This window comes from Lepidochelys olivacea, assembly GCF_965140295.1.
Source record: "Lepidochelys olivacea isolate rLepOli2 genome assembly, chromosome: 2".
NCBI classification, from domain to species: domain Eukaryota; kingdom Metazoa; phylum Chordata; order Testudines; family Cheloniidae; genus Lepidochelys; species Lepidochelys olivacea.
In genome coordinates this window covers 123,514,532-123,534,119 of record NC_140412.1, presented here as the reverse complement: position 1 = coordinate 123,534,119, position 19,588 = coordinate 123,514,532, and the positions used below count along the sequence as shown (strand labels likewise).

At 41.3% G+C, this 19,588-nt stretch overlaps 1 protein-coding gene across 5 annotated transcripts in view; it reads right to left on the bottom strand.

Moving 5' to 3' along the window:
- Positions 1-1,030: 1,030 nt before the first annotated feature.
- PIGN (phosphatidylinositol glycan anchor biosynthesis class N) overlaps positions 1,031-19,588 on the bottom strand; it is a 142,312-nt gene continuing 123,754 nt past the window's right edge. For all 5 annotated transcript variants that reach the window (XM_084618707.1, XM_084618708.1, XM_084618706.1 and 2 more), the window contains 4 exons: positions 19,477-19,550; positions 15,843-15,885; positions 12,571-12,623; positions 1,031-1,400 (listed from right to left, as the gene is read on the bottom strand). In XM_084618707.1, coding sequence (XP_084474833.1) covers positions 1,277-1,400; positions 12,571-12,623; positions 15,843-15,885; positions 19,477-19,550 — 294 coding nt within the window. In that variant the 3' untranslated portion in view covers positions 1,031-1,276. The remainder of the gene's footprint in view (positions 1,401-12,570; positions 12,624-15,842; positions 15,886-19,476; positions 19,551-19,588) is intronic.

Genomic DNA, 19,588 nt, shown 5'->3' with positions numbered 1-19,588 from the left:
GTTATGTGTTGGGATTAAGAAGAAAATGTGTGTTTATAATGTGTGGGGGTGTCCTATTTGAAGGCCAGTCTATTGGTACTGTGTGTAGACATGCATAATCCCCAGGACCTCCTGTAATGTTTTGTGTGATTTCAAATATGAAAGTTATTACAATGGCAATATACCGTGCTCTCTGACAGTTGTGTATACAACCCTTGTTTGACTCATGCAATAGCAGAGCTCAATGGGTGATGAAGCCCAGAACTGTATGCGCAGGTTCTGGTTACTTTGTGGCCCTGGGGTTACTGGTTTGAAATCCTGCTCTACCTGTTGGAGGGGGATTGTCACAGGACAGTTCCTACGTGACCCACAGCAGGTTTGAAGCTAACGGGTGCTATAGAGGGCCACTGATGACAGAGCATGTAGGTGCTTCTGTCTGGTGATGCACTCAGATGTCTCGTGGTCACACTTGGTGGTTTGCCTTTGTGTTGGTGTCTTGCATAGCTGTTAACCAGGTGATCATTTTGTGGAGGAGCTGATTGCAAATGTTCGCAGAGGAGGAAACATCTGAGTGGCAGAGTGGACATCATATGCAAAATGAGAATCAACTCAACAACTACCAATGCCAAGCTGCTGCTTCCACCTATTCTCACACATTCACAGCTAGTGAAAGTTGAGGTGACCTCACAGTTACCTGATGCATATTTTCTATGCTGTATAATGTCACAAAGCATTGGTCTGTTCACATTTACTTTATTGTGTTTGTCTGTGTAAGGCTCCTATGTAAAGGCTGTGCTAGGCCTGGGATGAAAGCCAAGATTTTGCAGGTGTGTGATATAAACGCTGGAAGATTCATAGATATTAAGGTCAGAAGGGACCATTATGATCATCTAGTCCGACCTCCTGCACAATGCAGGCCACTGAATCTCACCCACCCACTCCTGCAATAAACCTCTCACCTATGTCTGAGCTATTGAAGTCCTCAGATCGTGGTTTAAAGACTTCAAGATGAGTTATAGTAAGAGAAAAATACAATAAAGATGGTTGCTGATGTTTTAAACCAGGATTTAATCACTGTTTTTATTGCAAAAAATATATTTAAGGAATAAAATTAAGACTATTTTACCCCAGCAGATCTCTAAATGCCAATCTGCAAGCATAATCTCAGTCACAGGAAAGTAGAAAATCTCTAAATGGGATTTTGGCACGCCAGTCCATTAACAATTTACATTCCAGAGGTGGACACTGGCTCACAGTAAGGGTGAAAATTCAAATAGCAAAAACACTTGTAGCTCTGTCACATGGAATGGCGTTTAGTTCTTCCCCAAAGTTCAATTCTCTTTGTAGTGAGCAGCTGGGCCAGTCCACTCAGCAGCATGATGAAGATAGTGAAAACCATCACAAGGACATAGTGGCTAATGCTGCAACAGAGAATGTTACAGATCAGATAAGACAAAAATATTTTAAACCTTTGTAGTAGAAAACTGAGTTAGTCAAGTAGCCTTGGTAACAATTTTATTACGTAATTATGGGTCCAACCATGTATTCTTAGTAAGGCTTATAGGTGAACAATTCCAAGGAGACGATATAGTGTATTTTTAAGAGAGATGTTTTATCTACATATATGAAATTGGCTACCCTTTGGTTCATATTCCTATTAGTAGCTCATCTACTTCACTTCCATGTTCCTCCAGCACTCTTGGATGAACATTATACAGCCCTGATGACTCACTGCAATTTAAATTATCACTTTGTTCTGACTCCTTAACGTAACAGAACCTAAATTTTTTTATTAACCCTGAACTACTCTTTGAAGACATCTCCCCCATTGGCTTGTGTCAGACTTCATCACAGAAGTAGTTTAGCATCTCTCCAGTGTTCTTTTCCTGCACAATCACTCCCTTTGTGTGTGGTCTCATACTCATGCAGGTTTCATACTTCTGATAGCATTTAAGATTTTGAAAAATGTGTATTGAGGTCCTTGGCTGCTTGCCAGGTGAGACCCATGCTCACCTCTTGTACACCTCTAACATACATGTGTGTGATAGCATCAGTGCTAGAAATAAGCATGTAAAGGGGAAAATCTGCTAGAAAAGGAATAAAAAGATATTAACTGAAGATATACACTAGTTTTAAAAAGATTTAAGTGGTCCCAACATTAGTTAAGGAATCCACACAGCTGCAAATGTCTGTATTTTTCCAGAGGTCTAGGGCAATTGCTATCAGTCACAGTGAGCAATCTACATCTACCTCTTGCCAAAATTTTCAGGAGCTCAGATCTGGGATTTGCGAGTCAGTCCATTACGGAAACAATGGCCAACTAGGAAGCCTGAATCACGAGTCAGAACTTACCCAATGTTTTGGAACTAGCGTAGTCGAGAGCAAAGGGTGCTGGACTGTGAGCCTGGAGACCTGGGCTTTATTCCTAGCTCTGTTACTAACCTATTTTGTGACGTTGGACAAGCCACTTCACCGTTCTGTGCCACCATATCACCTCCCACTTTTTGCCTGTCTTGTCTGTTTAGATTGTAAGATCTTTGGGGCAGGCAGTGTTTTGTAAGTTTGCATAGGACCTCATGCAATGAAATTGTTATCTCAGTTGGGATCTCCAGATGCTACTGTAATACAAATCAGGTTGGGAGGAACTGTGAATCTGACGTGGCCATCTCCATGTACTTTCCCCAGGATTATAAGCACAGCTCTGTGTATTCCATAGTCATGGAATTTACTGCAGAATCCAGCCCTTGCCACAGCACTATGCTCCAGATGGTTCTTCAGAAAGGGCAGGTTAACTTCAAACTCCATGAAGTCTGAGTTTATTTACAAAAAGGATTCCATGGACAACTTGGAGGTTTAATGATCTGGAATTTTTGCCTGAGGACTCATTTTATTTGACACTGTAGCAGTGAAAGAGCAGTGAGGCTCATCATCCTGATGCAATCAATCTTTAAGATCTCCCCCTCTCCCCAAGGTTGTAACAACCTCAGTTCAAGACTTGGCATCAATAGGGCATAATTTAGGTCTGTGACGTGTAGAAACACTGGATCTTAACTTGGAAAGCCTCGACACTGACCATAAACGGAAGAATAAAACTATTACAAAGGCTTCCATTGAGAAGGAAAGTCTACAAACACGCTGTGAATACCTGCAGGAGTTGGTCTACTCAAAAGTGATCCGACTTCTACCATACCAATTTTTTTCTATTGCATTTCAATTAAATAAGAGATAATAATTGCCACACTTTATATTGCTCAAAATACGTACAAAAGAAAAAAATCAACTAGCACATATAGCCTAGGACTCAGTGATCATAGTCCAACTGAGCACCCTATTTTACAAGCCTCATAAAACGGCAGATTGGATCTGTGCAAGCTACCAATCGCACATACTGTAATTAAAATACAAGTACTTCCTAAAATGAAATAAATGGCAACTCACTGAACGCTTAAATTATGTACGAGGAGCCACTTGTCTCATTTTGTTTCTCTGTAAAGAAAATACTCCCCTCCCCGCCCCCGTTTTAGCTAAACAGACACTATAGTACATGTTTTTACGCTCCTGCTATGCTTCTACAGAGAATGTGCAAGTTCAGAGGCTGATAATGTTAAATTTGCTTTGTCAAAGTGCACAAAGGCATTACTTAACAGCCAGGTCAGCACACTTTGGACTCTGCCATTCACAGGAACACTTGCAATACCCAGATAACATGATTGCCTCTCAGGAGACATTCCTAACCCTGGCAATTGGGCTGTCTGTATTATATACTTGCTTTAAGTTTCAGTGTAGCAAAAGAAAGTACAGAAATTAAAAACAAAACAATCACACACAAAAAGCAAGAAAATAACTTCTCAACATTGTAAACTAAAAGCTGAATCCTAGCCCTACCTGCCTCCATGGTGTGGAGCCTGCCAGCACTGGTGGACTGTATGACCCCCTCCCCACCCCAGATATGGGGGATTACACAAACCCTAAGGGCACAATCCTGCTCAGGGACAGCTGTATAGCACTTTAGTGTTGCCAACTCTTGTGATTTTATCACAAATCTCAGGTGATTTTCTTAAAGCCCTGGCTCCTGGAGTCTTGTGATTACGTGAGAATTTGGGCTTTCACGTAAAAGAAAAAATGAAAGTTTCTAGCCCTCGCAGAAGCCCATAAAGAAACCCCACATTTATTATTTCAGAAATCATTTTTAAGCCCATTTCAACATTGTGTGGAGCCTGATTCATGATTTCTCAATGCTCGGTGGTGGCAATACTGCACTTATGCAGTCACTTTATTCTTCCCTACTGCTCAAAGACTGGGTCAGAGGCTTTGCCACACCTGGTTGTTAACAGATGATGTTGCGGAAGCACAGGACATCAGAACTAACTGATATGTAGCTAAGGAGAAACACTGCGCACCACAGACTCTCCAGTCACTCCCAGGTGACAGCTCTGAAATAGAAGACAAGGCACAATCTAACTGAAGGATCCCTGTATCCCTGGTGATCAGTAGTTAGAGAGCGGGAAGGAGTGACACAGTAATACCCACCTGCCTAAAACATTTTCTACTTTTCATAATATGGGCCCTTGGATGCTGAGTGTATCCAATAACTTGGATACCCCCTTTTCTTGCCCAGATGCAGCTTAATCGGGCATTATTACAGGCTTAATGCAGTAAAATAAATGAGCTCAGCACAAGGAATGGGAGGGACTGGGACATAGGGGGCTGCTTGATGGGGCAGAAAGCTCATTTCTTTGAACTTCCGGGCCTCTAGGAAACTCCCTGAGGTCTTGAGAGTGAAGAATAACTTCACCCTCTCCCCCTTTGCTCTGGGATTGACCATCCCCTCCAGCATCAGCTGACTCAGCACAGAGTCAGTTTAGATGGCAATAAGAGGCAAATACATACTATCACTTAGCTGCATACACCAGATCATGACTTGTCTCCAACGGAACTACTGTCACAAAAAACTGATCCTTTTTAGGTTTTTTTGGTTCCTTTCCATCACAAGAGACTGTTAGTTAACACCATCTCTAGGCTACAGATGAAGGACTCTTTCCAAGTTATCTCTGAAATACACACACGACTACTAAATGCAATAGATAAAGTCAAACTACAGTTGCAGGGTATTAGCTGCTTTCTTTTCTCCACAGTGCCAGCTCTTTAAAAGATACCAGAGATTGGTTCCTTCATGAATTTCTAAATAAAGGAAGTGTACGTAGGGCTATAGCCACTCCTTGCATGTTGCACTACACTGACTGAATGGCTGTACTTCTTGGCTAAAATATCAGGGATTTGAAAGAGGAAAAAATCATGCCACAAATACAGTGCACTGCTCTAGCCAATTAAAAGCAATGCTAGTCCAATTGTTATCACATAATGGCACTCTGCCAATATATCTGAGCATATCAGCAACTTGTACTGCAGTGATGCAGAGGCAGCTCTGCTTGGAAAATTAGTTTAATGCTGGGATAATGTTGTTGTTTTAAAAAAAGAAACAAAAATTTCCAGACTGAAAGGCAGTATTCAAGCTGTGACAGTGAGGAAAGTCTTAATATCTACATGCTAATGTGCCTCACCCGTGATTGTGTCTCTGGTTACAATCTATGATTGGTAATAGCTAATACAAAATTACTTCATCTGAGCTCAAGGCCAACACAGGGAAAAAACTGTTGGGTTTTGGGCTTCATGTGAGAGATCCTAGAAGTTAAATGTGTGTGAGGGAATAGTATGCAGTGTTGTTGTATAGTAAAAGGACAGGATCAAGATGGGCCAGTGCTTAGAAAGAAGAGCTGCTCAGACAAAAGGGCTAGGATGGCAATACAGTCATGGCAATGGAAAGAAGGGTAGAGATGTCTGGAGGAAAGGCTTAATGAGAATGGGGCCAAGGACAATATGATGTCAGGAGGGATCTCTCAATAGAAAGCTGAGTGTCTTGGAATGTGATGATCAGGGCTGAAGACCAAGGCTGGGGCTGGGAGAAGTCTAGGTAACAGGAAGGGGCACACAGTTGGCCTGGGAAGTAGAAAGGTGACACTCATCACAACAGGTGCTATCTACCAGTCTGTCTTCTTCTTAATGTCATATAACAGAGGGATGGATAAGGTAAGGGGCAAGAGATAAGCAGGAAAATGAGGAGGGAAACAAAAGGTAGAAGAGGAGAGGATATAGACAAGGAGGAAAAAAAAAGAGAAAAATGGAGAAAACCCATCCTGCTCAGAAAGCGTCAGGCAGCCACAGAGAGCATTTTTTCCTCAAAAACAGCTGACTCCAAGATCATGGGTAGTAGGAGAGATAAAGCATAGGTCTTACATAAAAGATACAGAAACTGGAATTTTAATGAAAATAAACCAAATGGATAGAAAGGAGGGATGTCATTTTATTTGTTCATTAAATGTTTCTACAGGACATATTTTTAACATGTGGATGGGAATGACCCAGGTCCTTACTCCAGACCTTGATTTTGGATTCTAAACCTGCCACAATTTCAGCTTCTGACCTGCTTTGGCCCTTCCACCCACTCACTCCCCACCCCCGAGGGACCCCCATTTCATATGGAATGAATTGCAAAGGCAGTGACTGTCAAATGTTCACCATAAGCTAGTCATGGTCCAAAGTCCACCACAAGGGTGCTGCACTTGGTTCTCTTGTTTCAGAGATCTACTGACAAACAGTCTCCGACTCCTTTCTCCAGTTTCCCATTTAAAAACCTTCATTGTAATAATCAGGTCTAGAGTTTTGAATTTCCATAATTACAGCTACTTTACTATGCATACCAGTGAGTGTAGTACACAGACATCTGCTAGCTATTTTACTGAATTGTTTAAAAAAAAAAGAATTCCACTAAAGCAATGGTCTCCAACCTTTTTACGCCCAAGATCACTTTTTGAATCTAAGGGCAACCCAGTATCTAGCCCGTCCCCTCCCAGAGACCCCCACCCCTTCCCCAGAGCCCCAACCCACTCACTCCTTCCCCCCTCCTCTGTTGCTTGCTCTCCCCCACCCTCACTCACTTTCACAGAGCTGGGGCAGGGGGTTGGGGTTCGGGAGGGGGTGTGGGCCCTGGGCTGGGGCCAAGAGGTTTGCAGTGTGGGAAGGGGCTCTGGGCTGAGCCGGGGCATGGAGTTTGGGTGCAGGAGAGGGCTCTGGCCTGGGCGGAGTGCTGGGGTACAGAAGGGGGGTACAGGGTGCTGGCTTTGGGAGGGGGCTCAGGGTGGGGCTTGGGTGCAGGAGCAGGTTTGGAGTGCAGGGTGGGTATGGGGTGCTGGCTCCGGGAGGGGGTTCAGGGATGGATGCGGTCTCCTGTTGGGCAGCACTTACCTCCGGTGGCTCCTGCTCAGCTGTGGGCACAGTGAGGGTAAGGCAGGCTCCCTGCCTATCCTGGCCCCACACTACTCCCGGAAGGGGCCAACGCACCCCTGTGGCCCCTGTTGGGGTGGGGGGGGGAGGGAGGCACATGGCTCCATGTGCTGCCTCTCTCTGCAAGCAGCTGCCCCCGCAGCTCTCCCAGCCAATGGGCGCTCTCCCAGCCAATGGGAGCAGGTAGGAGCAGCGCGCGGAGGGATACCCCTGTCCTCGGGCCCACAGGGCTGCACTGGCTGCTTCCAGGAGCAGCGTGGGACCGGGATAGGCAAGGAGCCTGCCTTAGCAGCAGCCACAGTGCGCTGCTGGAGATCGTGATCAACCAGTCAATTGTGATCGACCAGTTGGTGACCACTGCACTAAAGCCACTTCTGCAGCTCTTCCATAGATTAAGGGCATGTCTACACTGTTGCAGGGGGTGGGGGGAAGGAAATGAGGGGGATGGTCCCGGAGCTGAATGTCTACACCACAGTTAAACAGCCCCAGAACCTGAGCCCTGAAAATCTGACTCAGCTGACACTGGCCAGCTATGGGTGTTTAATAGAACCATAGAATATCAGGGTTGGAAGGGACCTCAGGAGGTCATCTTGTCCAACCCCCTGCTCAAAGCAGGACCAATCCTCAATTTTTGCCCCGGATTCCTAAATGGCCCCCTCAAGGATTGAACTCACAACCCTGGGTTTAGCAGGCCAAGGCTCAAACCACTGAGCTATCCCTCCCAGTATAGACATATCCTTTGCTCTCCATTGCTCAGGGGTGTGAAAAATCCACATCCCCTGAGTGATGCTGTAAAACCGACCTAGCCCCTGGTGTAGACAGTGCTATCTCAATGGGAGGGGTTCTCCCGTTGACATAGCTACCACCTCAGGGCGGTGGAGTACCTAGGCTGATGGGAGAAGCCCACCCGTCAGCATAGGCAGTATCATCACTGAACCACTACAGTGGTACAGCTGCTCCACCGCAGCGTTTAAGTGTAGACCTGCCCTTAGCAATGCTCATGGAGACCTAAATACAGCTTTCTGTGCTGCATCTATGCCCCATGGGTTTTGAACCTGCAGCAGGAGAGTTTAAATTATATCTATTTCTGTAACTTCTGGCAACCCAGTTTTACTATTGTAAAAACAGGGAGTGGCTGGTACAGTGTATCTGTAAAAATGATACATATAAAAAGGGATTTAATGGTTTCTTCTTTTATTCCTGGCTATCCAAATAGTCAGCTGTTTGTGCATACTGTAGGTGAATGCCTTTTAAACATGAAGACAGTCTCACTGCAATTCAGAATTAAAAAAATGGAGATGCTCTGTGCTCTCTCTGTTATTCAAAATGTAAGAATGTGTCAGAATAAACTTCACACGTGCACACTGCAGACAGACAAGGATTCAAATACATTAAAGGCACAAAAAGGCTGCAGTTTTCTAGAGGCAGAACAAACAAACAAAAAAAATTAACGAGGGTTCCAATGCACAGTATGCAGTTCATGAATATCTCAAAGTTCCTCGGGTGTAGGATTTAAATAAGCCTTTTTGTGCAGATCACAGATCCTGGCACAGGGAACGACTCTTAAGAATTCTGAGGGATAGCTTCGAAGTTTTACCTTAGTTTTATACCAATTTAAAAAACAAACAACCCCATGAAATCCTCCTTGCAAAACAAATTCAAGTCACCATGGATCGGAGTATTAAATGAGAGAACAGAAACTTTCTGAAAGACAGTAAACAAATATGGTAGTTGACAGTTAACTGAGCAGGGGGAATCTGTGAAACTGACAATTTACTGAGAGTTGTGCCATAGACATCAATGTTAAGGTCTGCTGTCACTGAACATTTTCATTAATGATCTGGAAGAAGGGAGTAAAAAACAGCAGCCTCATCAAATTCACAAATGATACTTAATTGGTAGGGGATGCAAACACCAGTGAGGACAGAGACATTGCAGGGCTAGAAATACAAATAGGAGAAAGATAAAATTATTTGCCATTTGGGAAAATTCCAGCTAATACATATGTAGTTTTTGTGGGTTTCATTAAACCTCAACTAAACTGTTGTGACCTCCACCCTTTATTTAAAACAGCTGTGAGAGACACCTAAGCGGCCTCACCTAAAACAAAGGGGATATATGCCAGCCATCCCAGTAATTTGGACTTTTGTGAGTCAGGGTGTGTGTGAGAGACAGACAGCTTCAGCTGAAGGCCCACAGAGAGGCAGAATCAGATGAGGGGGAAAAAAACCAAGCACACACAGCCTGAAAGGAATGCGTGTGGCCCTAGAAGCAGCCTAGAGAGATGTTATGGGTCAGAATATTGGCTGAAAGAGTTTGGTGCTATGAGCAAGGAAGTGGTCTCCTGTGTTCGGAGAAGCAGGGCTTTGGTATTTTGCTTGATGCAGACTCGATCATCAATTTCTTGTCACTCTAGGAACAGCCTACAGGTCTCCAAACTTTAACTAGCTGGTCATATCAAAAGGAGTAACACAACCATAGATACAAAATGGGGAGGGAGGAGAAACATGGGAAACTGATGTTGGAAAAGACCTGGTGTAATAGTGGCCAACAAATCAGATATGGATATCGTACTGTATCTGCAATGGAATATGGCAGTAGAAAAGACAAATGCAATTTCAGTCACACAGACTTCATCTCTGAACAGGGATGTAATGCTGTAGTCTCTTTCTATAGAACTCTGGTGAGAACACTTCCGGAATACTCGACTCAGTTCAGAATAGTTCCCTTTCCGAGAAATATGGACAAACTGAAGGGAGATTAGGGAAGACAGAGTAGTTTGAGGGTGGTGATTTGACTTGTGAATTAAAATTAAAATAATATTCTTGGCAAAACAACAGTGTTGATGGGATTGAAGGGACATAATTACAACTATGTTGATGCTCTCCAAACGTACACATACCATATAAAGGCTACACTTACTGTCTTCCTGGGGTTTGGCTTTATTGGTAACTCAGATAACAGTGACAGAACATGAACCTCACACAAAGCTTTCTCTCCAAGTTTAGGTGTTCCCTAGGGTCTCCCTGAAGGAGTTTCCCTCTGACAGTCATTCCAACCCCCTCCAATACTCCTAGATTGGTTGTATCTGCTGTAGCCTCAGAAGCAATTACTCTGCATTAGAGCTGGTTGGGAGGGGAAAAAAGAAGGGAAATTTTGCAAGCTTTTCTTTGTGCTTGTGCCACAGACAGATTACAGGAGGAGCTGGTAATGACCCTTATATAGTTGCCTAACACTTTCCTTTATAAAAGATTCTTGCAACCTTTTTTTTTAGAACAAGTACCTTATTGTGTGCAAAAGGCCTTTGAAATGGGACAGGGGGTAAAAGCCCTCAGGTTAGAGAAGAGTCTTTTCTTTGTCCCATAAATTTCTATCCAGGTTTTGATGAGATATAAACTATTGAAAATCATGATTTACCTACTCACACTTGCATTTCTCAGGAAAATTATTGCAGCATCCAAATAATAAGTGAACATCGATGTTCCAAGGCTAGGCTCATGCTACTACCAAAGCAGCTGTAGCGGGAGGGATGGGAAAAAGTGAGGCAAGATTATCCTCCTCCTGCACCCTCCCTGGCATGTGGCCCCTGGGGTCCAACCCTTCTCTGCAATTACCACCTTCTCCTGCTCATGTATTTAGTTTTGTAGTTCAAATGGCAGAGGTCTATGCTCAGTGCTGAAGGTTCAGGGTTCAAAACACCACGGATGATGCATGGTGGGGGGGACTGTTTCCGTTGTACATAAGAATTCACCTTTTTTCTTACAACCCTTAGGAAGTTACATACAAAAAGACTACACTGAAAAAATGTTATTCAGGTTGCAAAGCCAAGCACTCAAAAAATTGAAAATGCAAAGTTTAAGGTTGCCTGTGCATTCTGCCTCCTTGTGCATATGCTTTATGATACAATCTTTAATTATACGGCCTCATATGATCTTTTCCACAGGACTTAACTCACTCACTACACAGGATGTATACACAAAGCGGCAGAATACAGGTTGCATGTAATCAGCTCCCGGACGGCACCCCTCACCTCCTGCACCAAATGTAATGGGGCAGAGCAGAGACTGAGAACATGGAAGTATGATGGTAAAATACTCTTTCCACTATTTAATCTATTGCAATTTACGCACACTGGGAACTTTGGAAATGTGGCTAAGAGCAAAGGCTCAAACAGCCTGAAAATAAGTGGGAGGGGGAGAAGAGTAAATATACTTGACACAGCATGCAAAATATTAATAGGTCACTATTCAACTTTTATTTGAACAAGGGTTTCATGTGACAATTGGCAGGGTTTATAATGCAACATAGTTTCTATTAAAGACAGACTAACAAGCTATTTCCATGATTTACTTAGCAAAAACAACGAGGAGTCCTTGTGGCATCTTAGAGACTAACAGATTTATTTGGGCATAAGCTTTCGTTCGTCTCTAAGGTGCCACAAAGACTCCTTGTTGTTTTTGCTGATGCAGACTAACACAGCTACCACTCTGAAACCTGTCATGATTTACTTAGGTATTTCTAATACTACTTGGATGTCTACATCTGAAATTTGTACTCTTAATGAAATACTTCCTTCCATTCGGTGTATGCTGGTTTGTTGTTGCAGGAGTGGCCACAAATAAGGCTCTGTGGCCCCTGCGCTGCACTGGAGTCTTTGTTGGGGAGACTAGCATAGGTCACAAAACAGGATTGGGGGGCAGGGGAGGGTCTATATTAGTCAGAGCCCTGATTTCTGTGGCAAAAACTGTGACTTACTTTTCTTCCCCATGAAAAGCCGTGGTATTTGTCATCCTTTCCAGCATGACTCCTGCATAAATTTGGATCTATAAATGTACAACGTAGGAGTGTATGGGGTTTTAAATAGTTGCCAACTATTAAATTATTTTTAACAATTTTAATTGTAAAAGAGTTGACTTCTCATAATTTCCAATGATAAACAATAATAATAATTTAAATATTGTGTGCCATGTCTCTTCTATTTAAAAAAAAAAATTCGTATTTTTTGCCATGCTAAATCCATGAATTTCCCCACTTTTAGTCATGACAGCCAACCAATATTAAACATGAGTTCTAGGATGATAACATTACTAGGAGTGGGGAAAAGGGAAAAACACTTGCTTTGGGAGAGAAGGGCAAGCAGTTGGAAGGAATTACAGGAACACTAACAGATAAATAATAACTGACTAATCTTTGGCACCTACTAACCTGAAGCTATCCTTTTAAGAAAGCACTGGAAGAGATGTACTGTACCTTGTTCCGATGTCCAGCCAGCTTCCATAATCTTTAACCAAAAAGAAGAAGTGCTGTGAAATAAGAAAATAATGTTGTTTAGTATATAAACATTGCACAACTTGAAAAACAAGACTAAAACCAATGTTTTCAGGTTGTTTACTCCAGGTTTCTAAGTTTTCAAGTGGAACAAGGGCAAGACCTCCAGGAATGTTCATTTGGACTGAACTAAACAAACAGCTAAAGAGGAACAAAGGCTGATTAGTTCTAACAAGATGTGCTGTAAAAAGCACAAAGGATTTCTAATAGAGAGCATTCTTCAAGAGAAGCCCCCAAACAACTTTATTGTTTGGAACAATGGTTCTCAAATTTGGCAGTGACCTCAGAATAGGCTGCACAGCTGTTTTATAGGGACTCTACCACAGAAATCGTGTATGACCTTGGGTAACTCAGTCTCTCTGTGTGCCTCAGTCCTTCATCTGCAAGATGGGAATAATAGTACTTCCCTACCTCACAGGTATGTGTGAGGATAAATTACACTAACAAGTGCAAGATGCTCAGCTACTATGATAACTGAAGCCATATAACTACATAAAATAGATTTTTTTTTAAATTTGTCCTGATTTACAAAACACACTCATAAAGCAAACTGTTGACTTAATTAGGGTAAGCAGATACTCAGCAGGGAGGACAGTGCAACTCATATAATTTTTCATTTTACATATGCACACACATATACACACACAAAATGTTTTTCTATTTTTTGTTTAATATGTGAAATTATCAATTTTATATGGACTGAATGTCAATATTTTCCCACCTATGGCCATGACTAGCAAATTTAAATAATTAACCATTACTATACATTGCATTGTGGGGGATTTGGGTGAAACAGCAAGAAGGATTCTGGGATGGAGCCTAAAGGGACCTGGGATATAGGGTAACAGAAGAAAAAGTGTGTGTCATGTTGGGTCACAGGTAAAAATGTTTGAGAAGCTCTGTTTTACAACACAGAGAATGTGTGTATTTGTCCACTGTGTGATACAGAGATACCTCAGTCCCTCCGACTTCCCCCACCCACACCTACTGTGCTGTCACCCTGTTCCCTACTTTTACCCCTAAGCAAAATAAGACCCAGGAGAAAAACCAAGATCCTCCCAACTTCCTATGAAGCAACAGAAAAAATCTTGCCCTGCCCCCTTCTTCTTGCTCCCCCTGCACCACAGAGTGGCTAAAGAGTTTCATCCCGGGGCCTGAGTCACACAGCTACCAAGCCCTGGCTGCCTCGTCTCCCCTTTCCCTACCAGGTAGACAGTCCTGTGTGATGTGTCTTTCCCTAATGACTCTCAGGCTAGAGGAGAAGTTAGGATATGGCAGCATGGAGAAGCGGGTTATGTACTATCAGTGAAGGCGGTGCAAGACTCATCAGAAGCAGGGGTTTAGGGCAGGTAAGGACCAGCTTCGCCTCCCAGTGACCAGAAACCCTCTTTCCCATCTCCCCCACACAACAATCTTTAGTGACCAGCAAAAAACTTCAGCAATTAGCTGACATACACCTTAGGTTAAACTAGTTTCTTAAAGATTATTTCAGACAGAAATCAGGGGCAGAAGATTAAAATCAGAGACTCCACCATCTGAAAAGGAGCATTTAAAGCTGGTGGGTTGAATACAGCAAACCTTTAAAAAAATAAACTCAAAAGCTACTTTAAATTTCTAACAACTGTTCATATTTTAAAACCTTTCATGAGAGAGAACAGAATAATGATTCTCAATACTCTCCTTGAAGCGAGGTATGTGAGGAACTCAATCCATTTAAAGGATCACCCTAAAAATCTGCTGTATTTATAATGCAAGTTTAGCAATTAACTCCTTTTTCAAATAAGTACACCCAACACTTTTGGCTTCTTCTCAGAATTTGGATGCTACCTCTACTAACTGTGTGGTCAAACACCATTCTGAGTATATGCAGACAACTGAACTTGCGCCTGCAAGGTTCACCAAGTAATAGCAGAAAGAAAAAATTCCACACAGTTAGTGGCTGCATTAAGTGTTTGGTAAGAATAAGAACCATTATGCATTTCACTTTATTTTTGTTTCTATAGTCATCATCTTTGTTTCATATATATACATATAAATACACACAAACACACATCTTTGTTTCATATATACCCCCCCCCATAGTCATCTTATATATATATGAAACAAAGAAGATGACTATAGATGATATGTATACACACACACACACACAATTCCTGCATGTCAAAACTCTGTAGTTCATTGCATATGCGTATTTTATTAACATTTTAATTCTTTTCCTACTGAAATTATTAAATAAAAAACAGTTTATAAAAATCTTTATGTGAAAATTAGATAAAAATACTTCTAGGACCCAGCCTGTTTGTCACTCTAAGATCAAACTAGACATTCTGATGTTTTGTACCTCCTATTTCTCTTATATGGTAAAATCTCTTAAACCACACTGCAATGTGAAATGACGTAATACAAACAGCAGGTTTTGTCACTTTGAAGTAAATCTTCCAAAACAGAATGTGGGAAGTGAGAGCAAAAATAGCATAACTCCCTGCCCACTGCTTTGAGCATGTTTACCTTCCAGTCATAATATAATATAGCAATGCACTGCTATTGTCGAAGACACTTTTTAGGGAATTAATTGTGTCACTTTAAATTTGTAAAGGTTTTTTTTAAGATGTCTCTATTTAAATGATTTTGATCATGAGTCTACAAGTGGCTGGGGTGAATTTTCCCCACTGCCTCAAACAAAGAATACAATTGCTCTACAAAAGATACTTCTCATATATTTTCCAGCCCTCCGCTGATAATTCTGACAACAGGTTTGAAAAATCAGTTCAGTGTGTGACACATTTCTCTCTCTCGTTTTTTCTTTTTTCTTCTGGCAGCAGGCAAGAAACTGCTGAAAAATTAACTAGACCAGGCACCCAGGTAAATCTGGCATTCCCTCGTGCTCTCATACTGTTAACCTGAACATTTGATTTGAAATACATTAAAAACCAGGAATACTAGCTTTACAACAGCAGAGTGAAAGAAATGAAGTAAAAAAGAATTATGCCTCTTAAGAAGCATTCCTTACATGACATACAAAGCGTGAAGATGGGGATTTTTATCTGTAAATTACACCAGGATTTTGATTCAATTCACTGCCCTAGTTCTGAAAACTTTGAAGTCTGTAACTAATTCAGATATCTCTTGATTGAATTAGCTGAGCACTCTGCTTTCTTGATCTTATTTGCACAGAATGTCCAATAGTAGCTTACCAAAGCCATAATGTCTGAAATCACAAGAACGAGGAGGAAAAGGCTGCAAAAAAGGAGAGACCATAATTCTTAATTGATAGCCACAGACACAATTACAAAGTTATTAGAATCCCAAGTATAAATATGAATTATTATATATGATATTACTTCTTGCAGTTGGCTTTCATTCTTTGAGAGATACGTTTCCAAAGCACTTTGTGGGAAAAGTTAACACACAAAACAGGGCTGATATGCCTAACATGTTTGGAACATATAATTTTATCACGATGCTTTGAAAAGAGACTTATTCATTAATGTAATTACAGTTTCAGAATAGGGTACCCCAAAAGTGAGTTATTTGTCAGCAAACCTGAGTGGCCTGTCAAATGATGACTGCTGCTGATATTTTAAAAGAATATTAAAAACAGTTTAAAAATCATAAAAAGAAAAGGAGTACTTGTGGCACCTTAGAGACTAACCAATTTATTTGAGCATAAGCTTTCGTGAGCTGGATGCATCCGATGAAGTGAGCTGCAGCTCACGAAAGCTTATGCTCAAATAAATTGGTTAGTCTCTAAGGTGCCACAAGTACTCCTTTTCTTTTTGCGAATACAGACTAACACGGCTGCTACTCTGAAACCTTTAAAAATCATGGCATCTGTAACCGTGTATACTGCGAATGCACAGTGGGTGACATCCACTCCTTACAGCACAAGTTCTATGCACCACTTCAAACCCTCAGAGTAGGAAGGCTTGGAAGCTCCAGAAGGATTCAAGAACAACAAAAATGCTTGTGAGCATAAAATTCTCTTGAATATTCTTCATAAAGAGCTGACCGAATCTGTGCTGACAAACCGGTCTTACTGGGTGGACAGCTGCTAAATGAGATTACGTGAGCCGCTCCTCCAGCACCTTGACTGACTGAGAGTAAAAGTGCTCCAGAAGTTCCCAAAAGCTTTGGCAGAGTGCTCCTAAATCCCTTGAATGCACAAAAACCCAGGAGTGTGAACCTGCAGTATGTAGGATTACTTTTGGAAATGTAGATTTCAGCAAGTAAAATGACTAAGTGAGAGGAAGTAGAGCTAATAAAGCTTTTTCATTTTCTTAATATTTTACTCTTTACATTAAGTTTTTGAAGTAGTAGATCACATGAAAGCAGTTATTAATGACTGGCTTGTCAGTTAATAGCATTAGAGCAATGCTGCAAAGAGCTGACCCACTAGCAGGCACATCATTAACTGTAATAGTTTAATGTATACAGCATTATCATTATAAAATATAATCAATTTACAATGTGAAACTTCATTAGAAAACATATATCATAGTGCTCTGCAAGCATCAGCTAGCAGGCCCTAAAAACTGATTTATCCCTTTGAGAAAGCTGAGTTTAGTGCTATATTTTCTAGCACTGTCTTGATAAACCAATTATGCTTCATTAGTTAATAAAGATGTGGCAAATTCACTATTTTCTGATTCGTCTACAAGCATCTTTTCCATTGGAAACTTCGTATTGATTTAAATAGCCAGCGATGTCACAATCTTGCAATATCTAGCAAGTGCTCAGCTAAGGTACCACATTGATGGGAGATGTAGAAGAGCCCACACAGACAGAATATTCTCATGAAGAGCATGAAGTATGCTTCCTACAGTGAGCAGAGCGATTGAAGGCTATTCATGTGCCTAGCAAAAACCTCGCCTCTTGACAGGTACAAACATACCTACCTGGAAAGCAGCAAGGATTTTACAAAAGAAGAACAGTGCTAATCTCAGTGCTCTCTTTTCAAAAAGATAAAGTTAAAAGAACGCTATTCTGGTTGCAAGTCAAGCCCCTGGAAGTTAGGAAATGCCAGAATTAAGGTTGCCTGTGGAACTTTAATTTGCCCCCTTTGTGCATATGCATTCTGACACAGTCTTTAATTACACGATCACAAGCTATTTTTTTCCATAGAACTTATGTCCCATTAAGTAGGGGGATGGACCTATTTGGGATTATTAGGATTGGGTTATAAAGGGGGCTGTTGCATATCAGAAGTTGGAAAGCATATCGTGAATGAAGCAGGGGGTGGCAGAAAGAGCAAGCATGGTCTCATGGTTCAGGCAATTAACTGCAGATCTGGAGAACTGGATTCTCTCCCTTCCACTGGCACCGAGTTCCTGTGTGAGGCTGGGCAAGTCACGTAAACCCAACTTTTCACAAGTTGTCACTAATTGCATATTCTGCATTTTTTGGTGCCCAACCTGAGACTCTGATGTCTGATTTGCTGAAGTGCGAGCACTCACACCTGCAAATTGAGTAAGTGACACCTGTGCTTTGAGTATATAATTGTAAGTACTCAGAAAAATCATCTCTTTTTTGTCTCAGACTGAGCACTCAAAAGGAGTGGAAATGTTTTACTTTAATAATCGCCATACCTCAGTTCTCCATCTGTAAAATGGGGATAATAATGCCCTCTCACCTTACAGGAGTGTTGCAGAGATTGACTGATTAATGTTTGTGAAGTTACTATATTGATAGGCTCTGCAGAAAAGCCCATGAGGATATTAATAATTCTCTTTTCAGAGCAAGGTTGGAATAATGAGCAGTAAAAAAAAGGCTTGGGGCGATAAACTGAACAGGCAGGGTCCTATGGAAAAAATACCATATGAAATGCATTTAAAGATTATATCAGAATGCATACACACACGGAGGTGACTAAAGTTGCACATGCAACCTTAACTGTGGTATTTTCTAACTTCTGAGGGCTTGATTTTGAAACCTTACTAGTGTTCTTTTAATGTAGCTTTTTGTGTGTAATTCTTTAGGTTTTTAAAAAAGAAAACTGAAAAAACAATAACTCCATCATATGGAATCGTATTGACATCCAGATGGGTCATTGGCAGGGTTGGAACCTTTAGATCACAGAGACCTCTATCACTTGAGCTAATGGAGTAACTGATAGTAGGAGGTTGATATCCTCTACGTTAAGCAGCACTAAAGTGGGTGAGACATATGGGTTTCATATATATTTGCTGACAGCAGAGGAATGGCGAGACTCAGGAATCTGGGTTTCCATTCCAGGCTCTGGAGGGGAGTATGCTCTAAATTGCTATGCAAGGGCAGAAACAAAATCCATAATGAAAGTGTCTGGTCAAAGACTTGTTTGCGTTTTTTTTAAAAAAGCACTCAATTTGCGGTGAGGTCAGTGCTATGAAGTTTTCATTTAGCTAGCTTGTACATTGTTTATTTAAAAATATATTTGTACTATATGGAGAGATGCAATTTAAAACATGAAATTCTAATTTAAATATTGCTTACTTTTTCTACATTAAGTTTGTTTGTATCTTTTATGTTTTAAATGCAGAAAACAAAATGTTTGATCATTCATACTGGGCCAAACTTTAAAATCCACCATAATTTTTTACTCATTTGTTATTGAGGCAAACTCCCACTGAAGCCTGTGTAAGCAGTGAGCAAAAAGTGAGCTATGTCATCAGAGGGGCTCATTGGTTAGTTTAGTCTGATACCTGATAAATCCAAATTCTTTCAAAGCAAGTGGACTGATGTACAAATGAAGTCTGATTCGGGGTATTTCACACCCTTACTAATTATACTGTTTAGCTGATTTCCACAATCAAACCCACACCATCTACTGCAGTAATATAACATTTGCTATACCTTTTAGAAGATAACTGGGTTGTGACTTGAACAGCTTCAAAAGCACACGACACAAGAACAAAAGGGATTACAATCTGTTTAAAACATAAATTACATTATGGTTTAGAGCAAC